The 24,752-nt window shown below is 55.9% G+C and overlaps 4 protein-coding genes across 5 annotated transcripts; 2 read left to right on the forward strand and 2 right to left on the reverse strand.

Moving 5' to 3' along the window:
- Positions 1–1,840: 1,840 nt before the first annotated feature.
- Positions 1,841–4,166, forward strand: LOC119095176 (palmitoyltransferase ZDHHC11-like). The gene is made up of 4 exons (XM_037218053.1): positions 1,841–1,858; positions 2,498–3,047; positions 3,336–3,407; positions 4,156–4,166. Exons 1-4 carry the CDS (start codon positions 1,841–1,843, stop codon positions 4,164–4,166), a joined length of 651 nt encoding a protein of 216 aa, XP_037073948.1.
- A 3,382-nt stretch (positions 4,167–7,548) lies between these two features.
- LOC119095178 (arylsulfatase L) lies at positions 7,549–11,477 on the reverse strand. Its single transcript, XM_037218054.1, has 5 exons — positions 11,420–11,477; positions 9,441–10,226; positions 9,052–9,371; positions 8,649–8,862; positions 7,549–7,737 (listed from the first exon to the last, which is right to left on the reverse strand). The coding sequence occupies exons 2-5, from the start codon at positions 10,224–10,226 to the stop codon at positions 7,549–7,551; spliced, it is 1,509 nt and encodes a 502-aa protein (XP_037073949.1). The 5' UTR covers positions 11,420–11,477.
- A 3,822-nt stretch (positions 11,478–15,299) lies between these two features.
- Positions 15,300–20,574, forward strand: LOC119096102 (pyruvate kinase-like). Its single transcript, XM_037218959.1, has 3 exons — positions 15,300–15,400; positions 16,678–18,000; positions 19,309–20,574. Exons 2-3 carry the CDS (start codon positions 16,703–16,705, stop codon positions 19,571–19,573), a joined length of 1,563 nt encoding a protein of 520 aa, XP_037074854.1. The 5' UTR covers positions 15,300–15,400; positions 16,678–16,702; the 3' UTR covers positions 19,574–20,574.
- Positions 20,575–21,425: 851 nt separating this feature from the next.
- On the reverse strand, positions 21,426–24,553 carry LOC119095600 (single-strand selective monofunctional uracil DNA glycosylase). 2 transcript variants are annotated; one of them, XM_037218460.1, is made up of 4 exons: positions 23,618–24,553; positions 22,572–22,775; positions 21,934–22,065; positions 21,426–21,545 (listed from the first exon to the last, which is right to left on the reverse strand). In XM_037218460.1, the coding sequence occupies exons 1-4, from the start codon at positions 24,422–24,424 to the stop codon at positions 21,465–21,467; spliced, it is 1,224 nt and encodes a 407-aa protein (XP_037074355.1). In that variant the 5' UTR covers positions 24,425–24,553; the 3' UTR covers positions 21,426–21,464. The 2 variants fall into 2 exon arrangements, with proteins under 2 accessions (XP_037074355.1, XP_037074356.1); XM_037218461.1 differs by lacking the exon at positions 22,572–22,775.
- Between the last annotated feature and the right edge of the window lie 199 nt (positions 24,554–24,752).

The following is a 24,752-nucleotide window of genomic DNA, read 5'->3' on the forward strand; positions in this document are numbered from 1 at the left end:
GGCCTAAGCGATGGTGGCCAGCTGGTGTTGGCTATTTCGGAGCTGACGTGCTTCCGTTGCCAAGCTGCGTTTGAGCAGTCATGGCCCGGGTATGCCCGATATGGGCGTACGTATTCCTTGTGGCACGATTGGATTCGATGAATGTTTTTATACTTGCCTCAACAGCTCCTGCGGCACGCCATACCCACTACGTTCTGTAAATTGCGCCGTGCCGCGCAATAATGAGAAGCCCCTTGCTTGGATTTATTGCGGTATGGAGCTGTGGTACACGTCTGCTCTGCTTTCAGCGGGAGCAGGACACCATCGACCTGAAGAGAACCATCGACCGGCTGAACGACCAGACCCGGGACCTGAAGGATAGGATCAAGCATCCAAAAGGTGCGCAGCTCGCGCCGGCCGGCCGCCGCCGGTGGCGCCGCGCCGATCGAGGAGATGGGCTGGCGAGGTCCCTGGGCAAGCGGACGAGGTCTTTGGGCAGACGGACGAGGTCCCTGATCAGACGGACAAGGTCCCTAGACAGACGGACGAGGTCCCTGGACAGACAGACCAGGTCCCTGGTCAGACGGACCAGATCCCTGGCCCGACAGACGAGGTCCCTGGTCAGACGGACGCACTGGTAGTGATCGCGAACATGGCGAACGCGTCGAGCGTCCGTAAATGATTCAGTAGACGTGGAAGGCAAGAAAAAGAAGAAAAAATATTACAGTTGGATGAGATTAAAAAACGTGCCACAGACGGACGCAAAAACAAGTGGCAAGCGCCGTTGCATAGATCCGTGTGCCTGCCAATGTGTCGTTGTACACGTTAATTTTTAAATGTCCGACACATGCCGCTTGAACCACGATGGTGGATGACTGGACGGATAGTGGCAGGGTGTCGGTAACGGCTACGTTCTCCCGACAGATTACGACCAGGGGTATTAGGCCTATTCGCCACGGCCACCATCAGTCTGGTGACGTTACCGCCACTTGACGTCGTCCTTCGAATCATCAAGGGTTCCAAGAAGGTCCTCACAAGCAAGCAACGTCTGCAGAAGCCGCGAACAAACATGACGTGATCATGGTTGACATCACACTCGCCAGACTGTGCGAAACTCTAATTGGAAGAACCATATTATCATAGATTGCGTATTGTTATCTTGTTGTGTTTGTGTTAAGCTGCTGCCGAACAACGTTCAGTATAAGCCTGCGCACACTCGCACATTATTGTGTGCTTGATATGCCTTTTTGCGTCTTAATTGACACGGAAGTCATGCTGATTGTAACACAAAACAAATAACGCACTGAGTTCCTCGTGTCCCCGCAAGCCTATCTATGTGGTATGCAGACATTTTATTGGTGTAATTTTTGCTGGATGATGTTGCTTCAGTGGCCAGCGTATGCAAATGTATAAAATATCACCGTCAAAAGCAAATTATAGCTGAGTTGACCTATAAGCAGTGCATTCGTCTGCAGCTCAGAACGTGGTTAAATATACGCACGGCTCAGTTTTTGACCCATGCCAGTTTCTGGCACTCGTGGAAGTCGCATATTTGGTTTGCATTAGCGCGACCAATTATCACTGGAACCGTTTTATCTTCTTTCTACCTTGCTGTGATCATGTGAGAAGTGGCAAACTCTTCTATGAAATATAAATGCACGTGCTTGCCGGTATCTTTCATGCGCCTCTTTAATTCCAATTCCCAGCAAACGCAATGAGGAAATCTAAATTATGGGAAGACCGCTAAATTATTTGCACGTGGTAATGTTCATGCCAACACATCACCGCAGGTAATTGTGGCAAACGTCGAGAACTACTTGCCTAGGTAAAGCTAGATTGTTCGAAAGATATTCCTGAAAACATGAAGGCTGTCATCAAAGCACACCACGCATCGTGACCTAGACGGTACAAATACCTCCTCTACCCGTGCCCACTGTGCGATCGAGGTGGTAGAGGCTGGGAAAGCCACAGCAGTCAGAGCCGCCAGGAGATATGCACCTGAAAGCCCAACCAATACCCTATTGCCGGCCATGATTAGAGCTTGCCGCGGCCACCAAGATCAGAGGGCGGAACTGGAGACGAGCTTCCTAATATCCCAGCAGCATCGACCGGCCATCCAGAAAGCAATCAGGGCCACCACCATATCTTGAGCATCGACAGTGCTGTCCGGTGGGGCGGGGAGGGATGACCGCGCCGGGCGACCATCGGTGACCGAGTGACCGTCGGTGACCGTTCGATCGTCACTGGTCGAGTGACATCGGTAGTAGAGTGAGCGCCATCGGTCGAGTAACGTCGGTGACCGAGCAAGCATCGCTGACCGAACGACGTCGGTGACCGCGTGACCACCGGTATCCGAGCGACCGACGGCAACCAAGAGGCAACCACCGACCAAGTGAGGATCGACACCCCAGCGACCACCGGGAGGACAACTGAGCGTACGTCAGCCCCCGACCGGCGCGGCCGCCGCCCGTCCATGGCGGCGCCGGGGCGGTGTCCGTGCCGGCCGCCGCCCGGGCAGGAGCTGGCGCCCGAGTACCGCAAGTGGCGGCGTGTGCATGGCTTGCAGCCGCCGCTCCACGCGCAGCAACTGGCTGCCTGGGTGCTGCTGCTCATCAGCGTGCTGTACCTGGTCGGCGTGCTGCTGCCGGCGCTTTGTCCGCCGCTGCGGCTGCCGGTCTGCGCGCTCGCCGCGTTCGTGCTGCTCGTTCACGTGGTGACGCATGCTGTTGCTATGCTCCTGGACCCGGCTGACGCAGACCTGCGCGCCCAGTGCCAGCGCGTGCCCGTGCCCGAGTTCGACCGCAACCGGCACGCGCACGTCATCGAGAACGGCCGCTGCCACCTGTGCAACATCAGCATCGCCTCGCAGCGTACCAAGCACTGCTCCGTGTGCAACAAGTGCGTTGACCGCTTCGATCACCACTGCAAGTGGCTCAATCACTGCGTCGGCCGGCGCAATTACGGCTGGTTTCTGGCGTGCGTGGCGAGCGCGGTGGTGCTGTCGTTCTTCCTGCTCGCGCTGGCCGTCGCCGAGATGGCGCTGCTGTACGTGGCACCGGTCCGGCTGGGCGCGTGCGGGGCGTGCCCGAGTCCGAATGCCACGGCAACGGGGGAGGTCGCGTGCCCGCCCGGGCTCACCATGCTCTGGCTGCCGGCCGATCCAGCGGTGTTCATCGGGGCGACGGGCGTGCTGACGCTGCTCTCGCTGCTCTGCGGCGTGCTGCTGCTGCACCTCCTGCTCTTCCACGTGTACATCATGGCGCGCGGCATGACCACGTACGAGTACATTCGCGGACTGGCCAGCGAGCGCGCCAAGCCCGCCCCCACAGACTCGCCGCGCCGCTGCCGTTTTTTAGCCGATGTGCTGCACAAGAACCGCGTCAAGCCGAGCCCGCGCGTGCAGCACAAGGAGGAAAGCGGCTCGAAGGGTGGGGCCGGCGGCTCGAATGGCGGGAGCGGTGGCTCGAGAGCCGCCTCCCGGGCCAGCCGCCTGACCGGCGTCAGCATTCAGACGCTGGCGGCAGTGCTGCCGGTGGTGCCCGCGACCATCCGCGCGGCGGCTCGATCCCCAGCTGTGGCCAGCGGCGAGGGCCGTGAGGGGCCGGGCGGCGGACGGCGGGCGGCGGCCGGCGGGCGAGCGGGGAGGGGGCGGACGCCGAACAACGCCATGGACCGGCTCTGCGTGCGACTCCGAGCGGCTGGCTCCGTCGCCGGGGCTGGAGCAGGTCCTGATAGGAACCGGCTCCCCCGTGCGCGCACGTTCCGTCCTGCTCAGGCACGGCATGGTCAGGAGCGCCCCGCCGGAAATGCAGTCCCAGATCATGGCCGAATCGCGGGCCGAACGGACGCTAACGCCCTCTGGTGAGCCGAGCCCCAACACTAGCAATGCCGGCGGCCGCCGCCTGGCGTCGCCACGGTCGCCGAGGAGTGGCGCGCCGACAGAGACTGGGCGAGAGTCGCAGCTCGACCGCCTGGCAATGGCTATCACATCTCCGCTCTCGCGTCACTTTTGTCGCGAGATCGTAAGGTCGCTGATTCGGCGCGCAACTCCCCCGCCGCCGGCGTTTGGACTTCGGCAGAGACGGGCGCAGTCACAGTGGGGGACGGGCTGCGACTGCTGCGGGCCGGCCGAGTGCATACGTGACGTCACGACCACGCTGCCGGCCCACCGGCCAGGCATGGCTTAGGCACCATGGACACTATGCGCACCATAACCTGGTGACCTCTTGACACGTCATGTCCGGTACGGTTTGTAGAGACCGGAATCGCGCGTTTACAACACGTTGTCGCTATGCTTGTGTGTTGATGGCGAACACATCCGCCTCGAAGTGCATTCCGACGGCGTGGCAGGAGAGCTAGTTGTAACACCTGAGGACCTTGCATTGTAATTTGATTATGAAGCGCCAACCCAGCACTGCTAATGTGAATGGAAAGCTTTTTTTTGAATAAAAGTAAAGTGCAAGGCGTAGTAACGAAGTTCATTGATCTGGCCGAGGCGATAGATTTTCAATGATAGCCCGAAGCCGGGGACCTTGGTATGCGGGGTATTACCACGATTCCCCGTTTCGCCCAAGCGTTTAGCGACTGTGCTGTGACCAAGGGGTAGGGGAGGTTGATTGATGAACGAAAAGATGTTGCCCAACGAATTGTATGTATGATCGCCCATGTGTCATGACAACACGAAACCCCAAAATACTCTGCCGTAGGTGGTGCCGGGGGTAGTAAAAGCGGAGGCCAAGTGAGGTGGAGATGAGCGCTACCGCCCATAAAGCCGACATTCGCTCTCATTAGCAAGTGTGCGGTACCTCCCCCCCCCCTCCCCCATCACTTTCCTCACACTTCAGTTGCTGAATGTCCTTCAATGGCCAGTTCATGGCCACAACCAATGTGTCTCTCATAAGCTATGCGTCAGGCGCTACCATTCATGCATATTGTTCATTCCGCTATGCATCCCGACTGCAATGAACCCTGCCTGCCGTACGGCCTTAATTTGTATATTCACTGATTGTACCGGGTATGGTTTCATCATTTTGAGTGCGCGTGTGCGTGCGTGCGCGTGTGTGTGCATGTGACGTGTGTGGGCATTTCGGCGTGACATGGGGAGGAATCAAACGACCAAACCTCCTGGCAGCCCCACACCCCGAGCCTGTGGCGCCAATCGACACGACATATTCATCATTCGATACCACTTGGTCATTAACCTATCCCCTCCAGAATATGGTGAGCTTGGATCAGGTCAAAAGTCACCAAAACGCCCAAAACCAACAAAGTTGGCTCCAAACAACCCCAAGCTCCACGCTTATGAGACTGGTCAGTATGGAACCCTCACCAATCGATGCGCCGTAGTCGACATCCTGTCCTTCCTGAGACATGGCGACCTTGGGTCAGGTCAAAGGTCACCAAAATGGCCGAAACCACCTGTAAACAGTCTGAAGTCCCCATGCGCCCAGCCTTTGGAACTGATCGGCACAAGATCTTTAGCAATCGGCGCGCCATGGAGCGACACTTTTGGTGGCGTAGGATATTTTTGGGGACCTTTGGCCAGACCAAAGTCAGGTTTTTCCAAACATGTGAGGCTACCGGCCATGGCGTATCAACTGGTGAAGTTTTGATGCTGATCGGTGCAATACGCTCGAAGCATGGCGTTGTTAACGACCCTATTCTTCCGGTTTTTGATACATTTGATGATCTTCGACCTGATTCTAGGCCACCATATTCCGTAAAAAAGGATATCGACTATGGCACATCGATTGGTGAAGGTTTTATGCTGCCCAATCCCATTGACGACACGTACGCGTCTGAAATACGGAATGCAGGCTAAATGGTTGTCGAAAAAGGACACAGTGACCTATGTTACTATCGAACAACTTCAATCCTACTTAAGAAATCATGGCAGAACGATTCATCCCGCGCGCGCATTGAGTACATGCAAAAATCGTGCGGGGGCCACACATGATAAGTAACGATACCGCAGGATTAGTGGGCCTTTAGCCAAGTAACCGGTTTTATAGCCCGAACAAGGCGCCCAATTAATCACGCTTTGGACAGTCCATAAGCTTTGCAGGCCGCCGATAACCAGGCAACGCAAATTTCTTCTGGTGTTTCCTAGTCACTTACACGCAGCAGTCTGCTCGGGTGGCGCAATCACTACAATGGTATATGTAACATACACACAACGGCGTGTGATTTCTAGCGGCTGGCCAGAAATACATGTAACGTGTAACGTGGCGGCTGGCCCAGTTACACAGGTCAGACGGCCAGCGACTATCGCTCTCCGGCCGGCCGATACCGGCGCCGGACCCGGTCCCCCGACGAGCGCGTGCCACCGGCGGCCCCGCACTGAGCACCGCAGCACGACCCGGCCGGGGACGCCGGGAGCGTAGCCGAGGCAGAGCCGACGGTGGGGCGCCGGCCGCCCGGTCGAGCCACAGCCCCGCCGCGCCACCGGCCCGGCCATGGCACGCCCGCAGATCCCCACGGTCTGGCGGCCTCCAGGCCACGGAAACGAACGCGATGCTAGCGACGGAGCGTTTCACTGCGTGGAGGAACGGTTGCCAGGCTTGTAAAGCACTGGCACATGATTCATCATACCCACGTTATAGCAATAGGACTTAGCGTTCCGAAGGATATTATCAGACGACAGACGACCACCAGATAGCATTGGCTGCTGCCTCCGTACCCTGTATATTTATGCGTCTAGTGTTAGAGCACATAAAGTCGCCCCAGTATTGAACAGCAGCGATCTAACGTGATCCTGATTGATGCTACTACCTCTACCCAAGCAACATCGACATCAATCACGCACTTTGAGCATAAGTCAACTAGCGGTACGATATTCGCACGCTGAATACGCATACAGAAATCAATGACGCATGCCATTTCAATGATAGTCACAAAAACCACAAAACCTTCAGAAATTCCACAAATTCAACCACAGAAAGACTTCAAACTTGTCAAAACCAATGCAAGTTTGCAAGAAAACAGCCCCCTATCAAACGGAAGCCGGGCTTCATCCAGCTCGAGAGCAGGATACATCGAAGTACGCGCAATGGTGACGGACCTGGCCACGACCTGCTTGTGGAAATGCCTGAGTCCCAATGCTGCCGCTGAAGTGGACATTCCAAACCTGATCTCTACCAAAGCAAAGAATGTATAAGTGTTCACAGCACACAGCCTAAATGCCCGCCTTACCGGGCGATACGGCGCTATAAAAACGAACACAGTGTTACCATGCGTCACCATCACCATATTTCTTCGAAGTTCCATTAAAATCCGTAGAACACGCTGCAGCCTAACGCAGCGTTTGCTATCACTTCTCATGTAACATTTCACAAGTACGCATATATACTGCACGATTTTACTTCGCTCCATGAAATTTGCCGACTATGGCCGCACACTTCGCATGCTAATTTCACCGCGTTGTCTGGACACACGACTACGGACATATTTCAGCCATCAGCGTCTACGATCACCACATTGTTCGTGACATTGCCTCGGAAGAACGCCACGAAAGCCGTTATTAGCGGCTTTGGTGCGCTCCACGGTCCCCGAACTCCGGCCACCTAGCGGCTACCTGCCGTACTCCTCGCACTGGCCGGGGACCGCGCCGCAGCTGCCGCCGTTCTCCCACCATTTGTGCAGACCGTGCATGTCGAAGTCTGCCCCGCGGAACTTGTGCAGCTGCCCCCACGGCAGTAGCTCAGCCCGCGGGACGACCAGCTCGAACTGGTCCATCTGAGAGGGCGCCACCGGCACCTGCTGCCGGTGCTCCTCCAGCGCCGCCAGCATCAGGGGAACCACCTCCCGGTAGGTGGCGTGCTGTGGAGGAGGCGACGCACGGTGCTATGATATTCGGGGACAACTTTTTAGGAAGGGTAGGCACTTGACAACGTCGGTGCAATTTACATGGCATAGGGAACCTGTAACACAATGAACACACAGCTGGAAGGCCTCCTAGTCGTCACTTAAAGGGAGTGTTCCACATCTGCAGACATTGAAGCAAACATCAGAGATGACGAAATAGGCTCACTTCTAACTATTGGCACACTTTCAAGAGGAAAGCATCGCTATACACAACACTACTCTCTATCTAGCAAATATGTATCTCAGTATGTCATTGCTTGATTGCGTCATCATACATTTCACAACACTGATTGAGAGCCAATTGACGATGACGGTTACATCAAGAAATCGTGCTAACAAACGTCAGATATGAACGAATCGACAATTCTTTCGTCCTGTCCTTGATCGCCGCACAGTCCATGGAATGACAGGACTTGAAGGACGCCTTTATGGCATCCTGGATGCCTTGGTGAGCTTGAAATAGTCTGCACGAAGAAGTCTGCATAGGTTCGTGGACGTGTAGCGCAAAACCTGGAGAGACCTAGGTCTCAAAAAAGCTGAGCTGTGAACAGCACCAAATCACCACCAAAATGGTTTTTCCAATTAAAAACCCCACACAAATGTCCAACACCACCATCACAGTCAATTACATCCATAGCACATTAATTACTTAAATTACACCTCCTTGGTTTCATAGAGGTCACTCGACACCAGCTAGCAAGAAAAACTTGAAACTGATCTCATAATTATTGCAATTCCGTACCAAACTCTCAACCACAAGAAAGCCAGCCGCCTTCAGCACGGCGCGAGCCTCCGACCCGCCTCACCTCTGACGGGATCTCGCGACGCTCCGCCGGGTCCGCCTGCACGTCGAACAGCCGCGGCGGGTCCAGCCTGCGCACGTCGTCGCCGTAGCACGCGCAGAGGCCGTCCGCCCGGCCGCAGTGCTCCACCGCCGGATCCGGGTAGTTGGCCACGGCCAGGTGGAGCTTGTAGACGGCGCCACCGTCGGCCGGGGTGAACCGCACCGCGTGCACGTCACTGCCGCAGTAGTGCGCCAGAAACCGGTGCGGCGACGCACTGCTGAGGCCGCGCAGCAGCGGCAGCAGGCTGCGCCCGTCCAGCGGCCGCGGCGGCAGACTCGTCCCCGCCGCCTCCAGCAGCGTGGGCAGCAGGTCCAGCGCGCTGGTCGGCACCTCGACGCGACTGCCGGCGGCGATGCGGCCCGGCCAGCGGAAGAGCGCAGGCACGCGCAAGCCGCCCTCGGCGCCCCCCTGCGCCTTGCCGCCGCGGAACACGCCGTTGTGGCCGCCCTCGCGCTGTCCGTCCGGCCCGACCAGCTCCAGCTGGCCGCCGTGGTCGGACAGGAAGTGGACGAGGGTGTTGTCGGCGACGCCGGCCGCGTCTAACGCGGCCAGCAGCTGCCCCACCGCCCAGTCCATCTCCAGCACGTTGTCGGCGTAGCGCGAGTGGCCCGACACGCCGCGGAACTCGGGCGCCGTAAACAGCGGCGTGTGCGGGTGCAGGAACGAGTGCACGAGCAGGAACGGCTCGCCGTCGCGCGCCGCCGACGCCACGAACCGCTCCGACTCGGCCACCAGCCGCTGAGTGAGGCCGGCCAGCTGGTACGGCCAGTCCACCACCGTTGAGTCGCGCACCAGCTGGTAGTTGAGGAACTTCTCGACCGCCATCGTGTGACCCCACCAGTTCGCACGCGGCGTCGAGCCGCCACGGAAGTCGGTCTGGTTGATAGTGTCGAGCCACAGTCGCCAGGCCAGCTCGGCCGCCGCGCGGTGGCAGTCGCCGGGCCGCAGCGGCGGCTGCGGGTCGGCCAGCATCAGCTCCGGCAGCACGTGGCGCAGGAGCGGTTCGTCTCTCCTCTGCGATACAGGACCGTCCTCTCCCTCCTCCATCAGCGAGAACGGCAGGCCGAAGAATGAGTCGAAGCCGTGACCGCGCGGGCCGTGACACTGGTCTTCCCAACGCTCGCACGACCAGCCCTGGTGCCACTTGCCCACGAACTGCGTGCGGTAGCCGGCGTCCCGCAGAGCGCGAGCAAAAGTCACCTCGTCCGCTGGCAGGCCGGCACGGCCCGGCACGTTTCTGACCACCACCGGCCCATGGCGCGCCTCCTGCATGCCCGAACGGACTGGGTAGCGGCCCGTGAGCAGCGCAGTGCGGCTCGGCGTGCAGACGGTGGCGCCCACTAGGTGGTGCGTCAGCAACGCCCCCTGCGACGCCAGCCGGTCCAGGTGCGTCGTCCGGAAGGAGTCGTTGCCATAGCAACTGATGTCGCCAATGCCCAGGTCGTCGGCGATCAGGACCACTATGTTGGGCCGCAGTTCTGGCTCAGTGGCAGTGGTACTGACCACCAGGAGTGTGCACAGCAGCACTGTCAACACCATCTGGCAAAGTTGACATAGATGAGAGTTGTTGGAGGAGGATTATCTTTCTAACTTCAGAAATTGTCAGTATGCTGCTAACATAGAATATACTACAGTAAGTAATGACTTAAAGTACCTTCATGTCTTTGTTTTCCCAACCAACATGTCAGGTCATGCTTACACTAGCAGAATTAAATGCAGCTAAGAATTTATTCCATTTTGGTACATATATAGGTTCAATTTCATTTGCCACTTGGCTAAATGAGAGTTGGAATGTACTCCCATATTATACAACAGCATCATCACCACCTCAATTCTACTCATAAACATCCATTTAAAAAATCAACCAATCACAACCTCCAGGGTGTCTAAATGGTTGACTTGCCATAGTGCATGGCATGCTACCAAACTGCTGCTAGCAGTAAATGTGACATGGGAACTTGTAATCTTTCTCCCAGGTGACAGAGCTACAGCACAGATCAGGGTGGTGGATGGGAGGCCATAGTTGCAAATATCAGGCAAATTTCATATTGGAAAGGCAGAAAAACTTCTACATTACCCTGGATTTTATGATGTGTTTTAGGAGTTTCCAAGTTGGTCCTGTGCAAACCTTTTAATTGTCACTTTTGCACATACCTTCATGAAATGTTATGCTGAGGCAACACACCATTACTATACTACACATATATACTACATATATATATATATCTATATATCTATATATATATATATATATATATATATATATATATACTCTGCATAAAACACAGTATACAGATAGTTATACCAATATGTGGTGCATCCAAATATCATAGTTGCAGATAAGCTTACTACCTACTTGGCTCTCAACTGAACATTCACTCAATTTGTCATTTCCAAATGTGCTGAACACCTTGACAATTCCAAAATTAAAGGCCACTTCTGACGGTATTTACGATAAGCTCTCTTGACCTAGGTTCAGGTGCAGGATAAATTTGTGACAAACTGCACCCAGTACAACCGGCTTCCAGTCTTACAGAATGCATGGTGGTAAAATACGAACTACATTAAAAAATACATCGCGTTAGTGAGCGAATAAAAATATATATGCAATAAGCGTATGCCAAAAAACACGATAAATGTAAAACACATGACTTAAACACATAAAAAGTCTTCGAGTTATACGTCATACAATATCAGATACTTGTCAATGCCAATTACTTACCTTACCTTACCTTATGGCGGTCGGGAATGGTAAAAGGCCACTGGGCCTGTGGGCCCCGGTCTCGCCAGGCTCCCGGTCCGGTAGCTCCCGGTCCGGTAACCAGACAGTCAAATCATGGGAAGATTCAGTGTGGGACGTCGTACATGACGTCAGCGCGGTGCGTATCAAGCCTAGACTTGAACTGTTCAAGTGAGGTCGACGACACGACCGGGTGTGGAAGGGCACTCCAGTCGTTGGCAACCCGCGTGCTGAATGAGTTACGACGGACGAGAGTCCTAGCTCGAGGTTTTCTGAGCTTCCATTGGTGTCCTCTCGACACCTCCGAGTCGTGCCTTGTCAGGAGCTCCTCTTCCGACAGCGACATACCTCCGTGCAGCAGCTGGTACACTTTTACCATGTCTCCCCTACGACGACCATAGTACAGCGAGAGCAACTGAAGGAGTCTGAGCCTCTCAGGGTATGGCTGGCGCCTCACTTCATAGACAAGCCGGGTAGCTCGTCGCTGAACCCGTTCCAGCCGCTTCTGGTCCAGTTTGCCGAATGGGCCCCAGATAACGTTTCCATACTCTAAGTACGGACGCACTAAGATCTAAAAAAGCAATGGCAACGTGCGAGCATCGATACTGGCAAAAGACCGCCTCACGACCGCCAGCATCTGGTTTTGGAGATCGCTTCCGCCGTCTGCACGTGGAAATGGAGCCGGTAATCCACGAAGATCCCGAGGTCCTTCTCGGTGGACTCGGCCGCGATTTCGGCGCCGTCCAAGAAGTACGTCAGCCTCGGGTTGTAGTTCCCGATGTGCATTATTTTGCACTTTGCTGCACTAAAGGGGAACGGCCACTCCTTTGACCACTTGGCCAGGGCGTCGAGGTCAACCTGCAGAGGTGAGTCAGTCAGGGGCCTCGGGACACGACAGTAGACCTTGGTGTCATCCGCAAACATCTTGACCACGCTTCGTACTTGTTCTGGTAGATCGTTCACGAAAATAATGAACAGCGTTGGTCCAAGTACTGACCCTTGCAGGATGCTGCTGGCGACGTCGGTCCAGTCCGACTTCGAGCCCTGGACCCGCACTCCCTGTATCCGGTGAGTAAGAAAAGCCCTGATCTAGGATTGGAACGTTGCGGTAGAGGATGGAGAGCCGGTGGACGTGGCGTACCTGGACTTCAGCAAAGCCTTTGATTCTGTTCCCCCATAACCATCTGCTCTCCAAGCTTCATGCTTATGGTGTGAGAGGTAATTTTCTACGCTACGCATCCGGTGAGTAAGAAAAACTCTGATCTGGCGTAGAAAATTACCTCACACCGTAAGCATGACGCTTGGAGAGCAGACGGTTATGGGGAACAGCATCAAAGGCTTAGAGAGAAACCCATGCTGGGCTGCATGAAGAAGTCCAGACTCCGAGAAGTGATTAAGTAGGGCATCACGGACGAAAGTTTCGAGTATCTTGGAGGGAATGACAGTAAGGCGCACTGGGCGGTAGGTCGCTAGATATTGTCGGTTACCCTTCTTGAAGATCGGGGCTACCTCGCCAAGCTTCCACTCCAGAGGGAGCCTTCCGATTGCCAAAGATTTTCGGAAAAGCATGCTGAGGGGTGCCGCCAGGGCATCTGCGGACTCGCGAAGAAGCCTTGGATGGACATCGTCTGGCCCAGGGGCGCTCGAGGTCTTCAGAGTGGCCAATTTCTTTGCCACTGCCTGGGTAGAGATGGCTTCATCATCCAGTAACGGTCCAGTAAAGTTAAACGGTAACACAGGCATGACGCTAGTCCCTTCGTCCGTGAAAACACTAGCGAATAATTTACAGAGGACATTGGCCTTCCCTTCGCTACTGCTGGTCAACACTCCATCATCGTCAAGAAGGTCTTCTACCCTGCATCTCGTGCGTAGTCTAGAGTTGGCGTACCTTCAAAAGGCCTTGGGGTCTTGAAGTATAGAGGCTAGAAATGTCCACTAGCCAGTCTCAGCTCTTGTCTCCCTTTGCCGTAGTAAACACCGTTCGATGTTCAAATGTTCGTATTCACTCTTTGCACACACAATTACGCCTCTTCACACAATCGCTGTTTCTCCACCCACTGCCTCTCCCGTCTCGGCTCGCCAACACAAGAATGAAAATGTCCCCACCGCTCGATATTCACAGCGCACCGCCCCGCCCCAGCTCTCTCGCCACCGTCCCCGGGCGTGGCATTGCGCCGCCGCGCCGGGCGTCCCCCCGCCCGTCGCCTCCCCGGCGTCAGGTTTCAGCGGGGACGGGCTGGCGCCGGCTCCGCGACGGCCGCTGACCCCGTTCTGGGCCGCACAACATGTACTGTGCTATACATACATAACACGCCTCCGTTCATCACATCACAGGTCTCTTTTGAGGTCTGCTACTAATTTAATCTCATACTCTTTCCGAAGGTTTCTGGTCAACTTCCGAAGGTTATTGCGACAACGCACAACCCTGGCATGGTCCAGAACATCCTGAGTCCGCGTGTACGTTCGCCATAGTCTTTCCTTAGTCTTCTTTAGCTGCATGGCCCTTGGGTTCATGTATAAGTTCTTCTAAGGTTTAGTCCTTCTCCTGACAGAGCAAACCTCACTGGCCCTAACGATTCTTTCCTTGAAGAAATTGTAAGCATCTTCGAGGCTGAGGCTCTTCATCAGGGACCAGTCCACTGGCCTGGGGGTGTCAGCCAGGTACTCATAATTTGTGTGTGTCAGCTGGCTGGGACGAGGAGTTTGTAGCCCAGAGTAGCAGACCACAGTGTACCTGACTACCACATGGTCACTGTTACCTAGCCCAGGCAGGTATTTGATTTGGCTCCCCATGCCCTCTTCAGTTGTGAAAATGAGGTAAAAAACACTAGGAACTTCACCAACCCGGTAGTGTGTTGGCTGCTGGACATGCTGGAACAAGAAACAGCCCTGAATGGTGTCTATCAGTGAGTGGGTTGGGTGACTCTCTGGAGCTGACGACTGCTCTGTTGCCCAGTCAACCTGAAGCAAGTTAAAGTCACCTAAAACCATGAAGTCAGAAAACTGGTCTCTGCACGCTCTCTGACGGTCTTCCAGTTGACCCACACTGTCTTGGATGTTGCCTGATGAACTTCTGTATATGCAGCCAGGTAACAGGGCACCCTTCTCACTCAAGGCCATCTTCAGCCAAACTTGCTCCAGAGGACATGACCCAAATGAGCGCTCAGCTGCATTTAGTAAGTTGGACACAGACACATATGCCTCTAGTGTACAGGGTGTACCCGGGAATTGATAGGAGAGATGGCGCAATAGGAAACTTCTGGGCTTTGGGAAGGGCCTCAATCAACAGCATGATATCTGGCTTATGGTCAGAAATAAGCATACATAAATCACACCTTGTACTGAGGAACTGGTCTGCGTTGGTGTACAATATCTCCAGATCTTGCCTACCCCTGCGCTGACGAGCATTATGCAGTCATTGTGGACTGGAGGAACCAGCATCAGCCTGAGCTTGAGTGTGCGGATCCATGGATCCATCCCCAGTGACTGAGGTCGCTGTGTTGCTGTCACTCCTGTCAGACCCCGTAGAACCCCTGGGACCCTGAGTGAGGTGACCCACAATACCCCACCAGCAGGGTCCATTAAAGTGGGGGGGGGGGGGCGGGCATCCTGCTTGAGTGCCCCTGGCCATACTTGCCATACTTATATTATCAAACTCTCAAAGTAAGCCGCTTAAATTCTACTAAATACCAGGATGAATTACTTCGCTAAGAATTCGAAAGAAATTTGTCGTACATGAGTCAAATATCTGATTCTTAAACAAAGACTAAAATATTAATAATTTTTCTCGTTCCAGATTTTATTTTACGTTTATGGCGCTCTTGATATGAAACAAACCTTATCGCTACACATCTTCCCGTTCGATCCTTCTCGACCCATCTAATGTGGGTGGCGTAGGCGCGTGGTGGACAGACTTTTGTTCCCGCACGATTTGGAGTGCGGGGTGTGGTTCTGCTTTCTCGTCCCTCGTCAGGTGCGTACCTTGTATTTTTTCTTGGTAGGGAGCAACGTGTGTATATAATGTTTTCATTGCCCAGCCTGCAGGTCGCCGAAACTTCTGGCAAGCCGGTAGGAAGGCGGACTACAAAACGTACACGTTATGCCGGGCATATCCAGCGTGGCAACGACGTTGTGGGAACAATATTATGGCATGTATGCTGCAAATCCAAGTGCTCAGAGTTTGGTACACCTTCACTACCGATCTCAGAAATAGCCACTTTTTGCAAGGAATGTTGTTATGAAAGGAATTTCAGGAAAACATCCACCAAAAACATCTTCCCCAAAAATGAAAAATTAGTTTGTTTGCATGACCTGAGTTTAATGCTTAGAGCACAGGGTTAACTTACCCATGTATTGTAGGTTTCAGGCACAGTGAGTGCTTTCTCTGGGCTGGGTTAAGGTTACCTTAATTCTACTTTGTTTTCTTTTTCTGTAGCACAGCATATGTGCACACATTATGTCACATAGCTAATTTTCAGAGGCAAAGTCAATCTCAATTTTTAGACATTCTGGTTCACAGAACCAGCCAAGGGCAGTGTTGGCATTGCAGCAGATATCTGGAATGGTTTATGCTAGTCAAACTAGGCAGGTAATCTAAATCACATGTTAAACAATGTTGTGGGTTCAGTCTGATGCCTATGGGATGAAGCTGGCAAGAAGGTGATTTTGCTAAAATTTTAAAGGATGCTGTGATCAGAAAAAACTCTGTGGAAAACATTTATATCTGCACCAGTCAGGGAAGGAAAATGCTACTTATCATGAGCCATGTTTGTCCTGTCATTTGATCTTACTTCTGTGTGTGGCTAGCACTCTGCACTATGGATATTTGACAGCACCCAGGGATATATAACTAAGCAGAAACATCTGATTGGGGAATTGGCAACAGCCAGCATGCAAATGTAAGCTCTAAGCAAATAGTATCTGCTGGGAATAATCCATTTGAATGATGCTTAATGACACACATTGGGATGAGGAGCTTTTTAAATTTGACACAGCATGTGATACAAGTGAAAAATTCAGCTTATAGATGGATGACTCAAATTTCATTAGCACAGTCCATGAGTCAATTCTTATCAAGACGCACATTTTTGTGACCCTAGGTCAAGCACTTACATGTGGAAATTGCCTCACAATATTCTGATATCTGTGGTGGAAAATATTATTGTCCTCAGCTACATCATTTGTACCCTACAAAATGTTTCCTAACCATGGGAAACCTTGCCACGCTAGCCATGCCGCCACCGCCCGCAGAGCCGAGCCCCTCGCCATCGCTGCCATGTCGTCGGTGCCGGGCATGCAGGCGAAGGCGGCGCGTGCGCACAGCCTGCTCGAGCACACGGCCGCGCTCGACATCGACTCGGAGCCGGGCATGGTGCGCAAGACGGGCATCATCTGCACCATCGGGCCGGTCACGCGGTCGGTGGAGAAGCTGGTCCAGCTGATGGAGACCGGCATGAACATCGCGCGCATGAACTTCTCGCACGGCACGCACGAGTACCACGCCGAGACGATGGCGAACGTGCGGCGCGCGTGTGAGGTGTGCAGCCAGAAGGCGGGCCGCCCGGTGCCCATCGGGATCGCGCTCGACACGAAGGGCCCGGAGATCAGGACCGGGCTGCTGGAGGGCGGTGCGTCGGCCGAGGTGGAGCTGGTCACCGGCGAGACGATCAAGCTGACCACCGACAAGGCGAATGCCGACAAGTGCAGCAAGGACGTGCTGTACGTCGACTACGTCAACATCACGAAGGTGCTGCAGCCGGGCAGCAGGGTGTTCGTCGACGACGGGTTGATCTCGCTGGTGGCGCGCGAGATCGGCGCCGACTTCGTCATCTGCGAGATCGAGAACGGCGGCATGCTGGGCTCGAAGAAGGGCATCAACCTGCCGGGCACGCCGGTTGACCTGCCGGCCGTGTCGGAGAAGGACCGCGGCGATCTGCTGCTGGGCGTCGAGCAGGGCGTCGACATGGTGTTCGCCTCGTTCATCCGCAACGCGGCCGGCGTGCGTGAGATCCGCGACGTACTCGGCGAGAAGGGTCGCGACATCAAGATCATCTCCAAGATCGAGAACCACCAGGGCATCCGTAACATGAACGAGATCATCGCGGCGTCCGACGGCGTGATGGTCGCGCGCGGCGACATGGGCATCGAAATACCCGCCGAGAAGGTGTTCGTCGCGCAGAAGGCGCTCATCACGCGCTGCAACATCGCCGGCAAGCCGGTCATCTGCGCCACGCAGATGCTGGAGTCGATGGTGAAGAAGCCGCGCCCCACGCGCGCCGAGGTCTCCGACGTGGCCAACGCCGTGCTGGACGGCAGCGACTGCGTCATGCTCTCGGGCGAGACGGCCAAGGGCGACTTCCCGCTGCAGTGCGTCTCCATGATGAGCCGCGTCTGCCGCGAGGCGGAGGCCACCGTCTGGCACAACAGCTTCTACACGGACATGTCAGGCCGGGTGGACGTGTCCGACCGCGTCACGTCGGTGGCGCTGGCGGCCGTCGGCGCCTCGCTGAAGATGCATGCGGCGGCTATCGTCGTGCTCACCACCACGGGCAAGTCGGCGCACATGCTGTCCAAGTAAGTGCCGGCGGGCGCTTGCCGCTTCGGCTTTGGGAGCGAGTTTTGCCGTGCTTTTTACTTGAGGAGGGAGGAAAGGAGGAAAGGGTCACTTGGGAGGAAAGGGTTGCTTGGGGGGGGGGGGAGGGGGAAGTTGCTTGGGGAGAGGTCTTACTTGTCCTTGTATTGTTGTATGTATTGGGAGGAGGTCCTGGCATGCGCCCTTCTTGCGATAGGGACCTTCCGTATATTTTGTACGTATGGACGGGTGATGGAACATAAGCGGATTGCAGCACGGGGAGGAGGTGGCTTGGACAGCGTAATGTTGCCCTCAGGTGTGATTGTAAATGTTCTAAAACATTTAAATGGAACACTGTCGACTTTCACGCATGACAAGCAACACGCTCGCCTGTGGTTCGCACCTCTTGCTCGATAAGGTGCCAAACCGGCTTTACCTTATTGGGACGTCGCCTTTGGTGCAGTGTACCCTGGGGTAGGAAGTTTCGTCCAGCGTGATCGGCGTGTAACCGGGTAGAAAGGGGATAGAAATTGGCAAGAAATGTGTAGTGCAATGCGTGTATTGCGTCATACAAGTATGGCGGTAATGCGTGCTGCGAAGGCCAGTACTCAACTGAAAGGGAACGAATGGCCAGAATGCTGCAAAACCGAGAAAAACTTCTGGCTTGCTGAAAAATTTAAACCTACTCAACATACGGAGAAAGATGTGGGCAGATATTAGCATAAAGTATCAAAAACATGCTATCGCCCAGTAGCCATGTGTAATGCCGTTGAATTTGTTGTCACGTAACAGCTAATAATCTTGCTAAAATGCTTCACTGTGCCAAAAAAGTCGCGTTTGGCTGTTTATGAACCAAAAGTCCCGTAAATGCTCGTAATAAAAAGTCCCGCTGGGCTGTTTGTGAATCAAATGGGGTTTCTCGCTTCAAGTAGTCATTGTCACGGCCTCTGGCTCGTGACCAATTGTTTGGCATCTTTCGTTTCATGCCGTCATTGGTCGCCCTCCTGGTGTCCGTTGTTGTCACTACTTCAGGGTGATCGTTGGGTTGGATCCGGATGCTAAACATTGGGATCCAATCCGCGCCACGGGAGCTTCCACGAGGGAACTTCCACGGCTTCAGTTAGTGATGACGTTAGTGGCGTCAGTTTGGGACGCCGTCAATTTACCAGCATCACTTCGCATGCTGCGTGCGATGTATGTGCATGCGATGAGGCATGAAAGTGATATTTGTACGCGGCTATATGGCAGTGTACCATTACCGTGACGTCATGATGGGGGAGGCGGCTGACCGCGGCGCCGTCGGCCGGCAGGTTCCGGCCCCAGTGCCCGATCTTCGCGGTGACGCGGTTCCCGCAGGTGGCGCGCCAGTGCCACCTGTACCGCGGCATCTTCCCGCTGGTGCACACGGCCGAGCGCGTGGCCGACTGGCTGCAGGACGTCGAGCAGCGCGTGCAGTACGCCGTCGACTTCGGCAAGGCGCACCACCTGGTGGCGGAGGGCGACCCGGTGGTCGTCATCACCGGCTGGCAGGCGGGCGCCGGCTTCACCAACACCATGCGCGTCATGTACGCCTAGGCGCGGCGCGTGACGCCGGCGGCCGGCAGAACCGGTTGTCCGTAGTCGTTGTTAGCTGACGTCCGGGTGCGGCGTGTAGAGCCGGTGGCAGAGCCCAGGCAAAGTCGGGTGCACGTACCGGTTGTCGGCGCTGCTGCTGTTGGGGGCTGCGGTGCGGGAGCCGGGTTTTGCTCCCCGTGATGCGATTCGAAGACGACTTGTGGTTGTGCGGAGGGTGGCGTCGGAGGGGGGTGGGGGATCCCCGGACGCGCCCCTGGGAATGTTCTAGTGGAATCCGGCCGATTCGGCTTGTTGTGGCTGTAGCTTGTCTGTGCGGGACGGAGCCAGTGGCATTACGCCCGGCTTGTGGTGATGTGATCCTTGCCAATTGCTCGTAGTTCCTAGTGCCGTTCCTGACCTATTTTGCCTGCCGGCTCGACACGTATTGCCAGAGCTATTATTGTTCAATGTGCAGGAAATGTAGAACTGCTGACGTTAATGTCCAACCCGTAACGCTTTTGTTGTCAGGGACGTTGTACTCGCAATGCTTTCGGAGCCCTCATCATGGGGCACTACCATGACTCGTTTTGCATAATATGTTTGTAGTTACTTGATTGGCGTACTGGCAGCTAAGTTTTCACTCCCTGCAGTGGGGAAAATGACATTTACTTGACGGGTTGCGTCTTCGCAATGTTTACAAACTGGCGACCCTTAGTAGACCTTAGGCGCGCCAAGGACTGTAACGGACGCACGTTCTCGCGTGCGTATTTCCGAATAGGTCCCAGCATGCGTTGTTGCCCCTTTCGGCCTGTTCGCGGCCACAACGACTCCCAAGCGGAACTGTGTGTCGCGTTTCACGCCGTGTTTGAATCTGCGTAGCCAGCCTCCGGTCTAGTCTCGGGCCGCCAGTTGTGCAATTTGTTACTAGCAAGACTCACGTTTTCTCAGGTTTTCCCCGGTTGTGTTACCGTGCCGCCGATGTTCCTTAATTGCAGGTTTGTCTAATAAACGGTCGTCGACGAGGCGGCGTGTCGGCGTCGTGACGTCACCCTTCCGACAACCACCTCACGACCGTCTGGCAACCATGGCAGGTGACCACCGCACCTCCGCACCCCACCGTTGTTCACAGGAACAACTCAACTCTGCGATTCCACGGCCGTTGCGCTAGTTCCAAATCCCATCTCCAGTCGCGCTCGCCCACCAGCGGCGTGCAGCGGCGGTCCGCACGCCACCGCCGGCGGGCGCTCGGGTCGCACGGACTGCCTGGGCCATCTGAAGGCCGGCCCACGTCGGCCGCCTGCGCCCCCGAGCCCGTGACCGTGGCACGGCGCCAGCCACCTGGCTGCCCGCCCGATCGCGTGCCATTCGCGCTGGCCTTTTCGACGGGTCTGTGACGGGCGTGATTTAGGAGCGAGGAATGTATAACGATCACCTGGTAGTCACAGCGCTGCGGCGGGCCAATCTGAGCAACGCTGACATGGCGATTGAGTAACACGTGAGATGGCGCGTGGTGCAATCGCGTGGGCTCGTTCACTGGGAGCATATCCAGATCGGCTGCACTTCACAGCGGCTGGTATCGATCACGTTCGTGTGCAGAACGCTTGCTCCACCCGCGGTTCGCGCACATTGGTCACGGGAGTGTCACATTCGCTGCGACCTACGTTCGCTGCGGCCTCGGCCAGCTGTCTGGTGACGTCAGCAGCCACGGCAGGCCGGCCTCGGCCAGCTCTCTGGTGACGTCGGTTTGGTGACATCAGCAGCCACGGTAGGCCAGCCTCAGCCAGCTCCTGGTGACGTCAGCCAGGTGACGTCAGCAGCTGGAGCAGGCCGGCCTCGGCCAGCTCTCTGGTGACGTCGGTTTGGTGACGTCAGCAGCCACGGTAGGCCGGCCTCAGCCAGCTGTCTGAAGACGTCAGCCTGATGACGTCAGCAGCTGGAGCAGGCCGGCCTCTTTCAGCTGTCTGGTGGCCACGCCTTTCCAATCCCTGTTTGCCTGTTGGTCGGGCGCAGCTGGTGAGTTCTAGACAGCGCGAGCTGGTACGCCGAGAGCAGCACGGACCGCGCGTGGAAAACACACAATTCTCGGATTGGTGCCAGCGTGTAACGCTTGATCCCAACAGGCACACAAAGCAGTACGCGCATCCGACGTGTTGCTGGCGGCGGAGACGAGGTTTTCCCAATGAACTCAGCGGTGTTACCCGGGACCAAGCTTGGGCGGACCGTGCCGAGCATTGCGGCACATTCAGCTTTCGCCGCGAAATGTCTGCGATATCCCATCCCACAGCCCGTCATTGGTGCCATGCTCGCACGAGCACTACCCGTCACGCACCCTCCGTCCCGCTCCGCCGCTGGGTGCAGAGCCTCGGCCGTCCTCGGCTCACCTGTGGGTTAGCTGGACTGGGGTGCAGCAGTGGGAACACGCGGACGCTGTCCAGCTGGGCCGACCGCAGTGCCTCCCTGGCCCGCTCTTCGGCGTACTTGCCTACCCCGATCACCGTCTCTACCCGCAGCACCTGGTGGCAAGGAACGGGATCGTCTCTACCCACAGTACCTGACGGCGAGGACGGGAACCTTCTCTACCTGCAGTACCTGGCGGCGAGGAACGGGATCGTCTCCACCCGCAGCACCTGGGGACAAGGACGAGAACCGTCTACCTGCAGCACCTGGCGGCGAGGAACGAGACCCTCTCTACCCGCAGCACCTGGCGGCGAGGATGGGAACCGAGCGTCGCAGGTGTGCTGCCCGGGGTGCCCCGCGCCCCGATGTTGCAGCCAAGTGTCGCAGGCTGGCCTCCCGCCCACGGCCATCTCGGTGTCGGTGATGCGCTGCATGTGGCGCGCTCGCCACATGTTTCACCACAGACAGTGAGGCGAACACACATCAACTGCCTACCTGGCCAGACCGAGTGGCCCAATGCCTGTGCATAGCGAGTGCAGCACGGTAAATACGGATCCACAGCCCATCTGTCCCATGCGAGCCGTGCTGGGGCGGGCCCGCAAGCGACATCTACCCGGCTCACCTGCACAACTCGCGCCAAGGCATCACCGCACACGGCCTCTATCCTCTTCCTCAGAGGCAGGCGCAGATTGTTGGGAGTCACGTTCTTTCCCTGGCGCTCCATGAACGCCAGCGGGCAGAAGTTGTACACAAACGCGTTTTGGAAGAAGCGGTCCGGCGTGCCACACAGGTCGCGCCACAGCCCCCAGAAGCGCTGCCCGCTGACCTGAAGGGCGGGAGGGGTCAAGGGCATAAAAGGGTCGGTCAGGGGTGGGGAGGGATCAGGGGCTGGGAGGGGGTCAGAGGCAGGGAGGGGCCAGGGGCAGGGATGGTTCAAGGGCAGGGAGGAGTAAGGAGTGCGGAGAGTTCAGGGTCGGGAGCAGGGAGGGTTCAGGGGCGGGGAGGGGTAAGGAGTTGGGAGAGGTCAGGGGCAGGGAGGAGTCAGGAGTGAGAGGGGTCGGGCCAGGGAGGGGCCAGGAGCAGGGAAGGGTCAGAAGCAGGGGCAGGGAGGAGTCAGGGGTGGGGAGGGATAAGAGATGGAGATGAGCCAGGGGTGGGGACGGGGTCATGGGCAGAGATGGTCCAGGGGCAGGGATGGGTCAAGGGTGAAGAGGGGTTAGGAGTAGGGAGGTTCAGGGGCAGTGAAAAGGTCAGTGGAGGGGATGGTTCCAAGGTGAGGACGGGTCAGGGACAGGAAGGGGTTAAGAGCAGGGAGGGGTCAAGGGTGCCAGCTGGGGTTGAGGTGACCCAAAAGGATGACCATTGAGGCCCAACATGTAGACATTACTTGATGAGGAGAGAACTCAAGAAATGCTGACAAGTCGATAAAGAGCAAATACATCACACCGCGAGGAACACAGTCAAACTTCAACTGTTGGCGGTTTCACGCCAACACTTAACAAGCACAAACTGATCTTTTGTTGCATTTGATTAGTTGCCCAAGCACGTAAAATCCCCTCTGTCCATCGTGAACACCGCCGTTGGACAATGACGAGTCCGTCGGACGGAAGTTTCCCACAGCAGGAATCAGACCCTGCCCCGCCTTCACCAAACCACATGCCCACTGACCTCGCTCCTGGGGCACAGCAGGCCGGTGACAGGTCGCTTCGGATGTTCACCGGCAGGTGGCAGCACCTGCCCCTCGACCCCGAGCCAGTCACGCACGGCCGCCACCTCGCCGAACGGCACGCCCGTCTGCGACATGCCCCACGGCCCGGGGTTCATGCCGACCAGCAGGCAGCGCGCGCCGCGGTCGACGTAGCGGCGCACGTAGTCGGCGTGTGGTGCGTGGGCGTAGGCCAGTGGGTTGTAGACGTGTGTCACTTTGCCGCCTACGAACTCGGCGGCCGGCAACTGGGAAATCATCGCCAGTTCGATGCTAAGCACGGCGGAGGCGGTCGATTCGGGCTGCGGGCCTGGGGCGAGCGACGGTTTCGGGGACGTTTGGTGGCGGTCTGAGGTTCCTGAAGAGCGATGTCGGTCATCTTGGTCGAGATTTGGATTGGTTGAGTTGAGGTCCCATTGGTCTCGCCCAAGTTCTCGATCAGCTCCGTCGCAGTCCAGTTTCAGCCAGGCGGAAGTCTGATCCGTCACGTTATGGTCCTCTTCAATTTGGTGAAAGTCTAGCTTTCTCTGCTCGTAGTTGATCAGTTTGAATTTGTTTGAATCGCAGTGTGGGCTAAGATTCCCGTGGCAAATATTTGTTGCGTCGTTCTCGTGGTTCAGCGTTGACGGGTTAGATAGCAAAGTCCCATTTGCTCGGCGTCTTTTCGCCCCCACTGATAGATTTAACGCGGAAGATCCGCTACGCGAAACACGAGATGATTCCCCCTGAAGATCGCGAAGCTTACGTTTCTTGGAAACACCTTCATCCATGTCGGTCAAAGACAGTGTCGCGCAACCCAAGTTTAACACGCGTCCCACTTCGAGGCACTGCTTCCCAAATCACGCACAGGCTTCAACTGTAACAGCATTTATTACTCCTACCTTACACAAACCCCGCACCACGAGCTCATCGCATGCCAGCCTTGGCTTCCGTGATGGGACTGGCAACCCTAGCGGAAACGGTTCTAACTAATCCAATAATAAGATAAATTGCATTTTCTCAGCTATATTTGAAGTGAAATATGCTTTTACCTCATAATTATTTTTATTCTTTTGAAAGATGATTTTTACTCTAGTAAGGAAAAGCCATTAACATCGA

Source organism: Pollicipes pollicipes, unplaced genomic scaffold, assembly GCF_011947565.3.
Source record: "Pollicipes pollicipes isolate AB1234 unplaced genomic scaffold, Ppol_2.1 Scaffold_4219;HRSCAF=4965_pilon_pilon_pilon, whole genome shotgun sequence".
NCBI lineage: Eukaryota > Metazoa > Arthropoda > Thecostraca > Pollicipedomorpha > Pollicipedidae > Pollicipes > Pollicipes pollicipes.

Coding starts and splice junctions, on each gene's coding strand:
- LOC119095178 (XM_037218054.1), bottom strand. CDS start 10,226: ATGGTGTTGACAGTGCTGCTGTGCACACTCCTGGTGGTCAGTACCACT. Junction 8,863..9,051: donor GTGCCTGCGCTCTTCCGCTG/GCCGGGCCGCAT, acceptor CTACTGCGGCAG/TGACGTGCACGCGGTGCGGT. Junction 7,738..8,648: donor GTCGCGAGATCCCGTCAGAG/GTGAGGCGGGTC, acceptor GAGCACCGGCAG/CAGGTGCCGGTGGCGCCCTC.
- LOC119096102 (XM_037218959.1), top strand. CDS start 16,703: ATGTCGTCGGTGCCGGGCATGCAGGCGAAGGCGGCGCGTGCGCACAGC. Junction 18,001..19,308: donor TCGGCGCACATGCTGTCCAA/GTAAGTGCCGGC, acceptor GTCGGCCGGCAG/GTTCCGGCCCCAGTGCCCGA.
- LOC119095600 (XM_037218460.1), bottom strand. CDS start 24,424: ATGGATGAAGGTGTTTCCAAGAAACGTAAGCTTCGCGATCTTCAGGGG. Junction 22,066..22,571: donor CCTTGGCGCGAGTTGTGCAG/GTGAGCCGGGTA, acceptor CCTTGCCACCAG/GTGCTGCGGGTAGAGACGGT. Junction 21,546..21,933: donor CCAGTCCAGCTAACCCACAG/GTGAGCCGAGGA, acceptor CCCGACCAACAG/GCAAACAGGGATTGGAAAGG.
- LOC119095176 (XM_037218053.1), top strand. Junction 3,048..3,335: donor CGTGGCACCGGTCCGGCTGG/GCGCGTGCGGGG, acceptor GCCGTTTTTTAG/CCGATGTGCTGCACAAGAAC.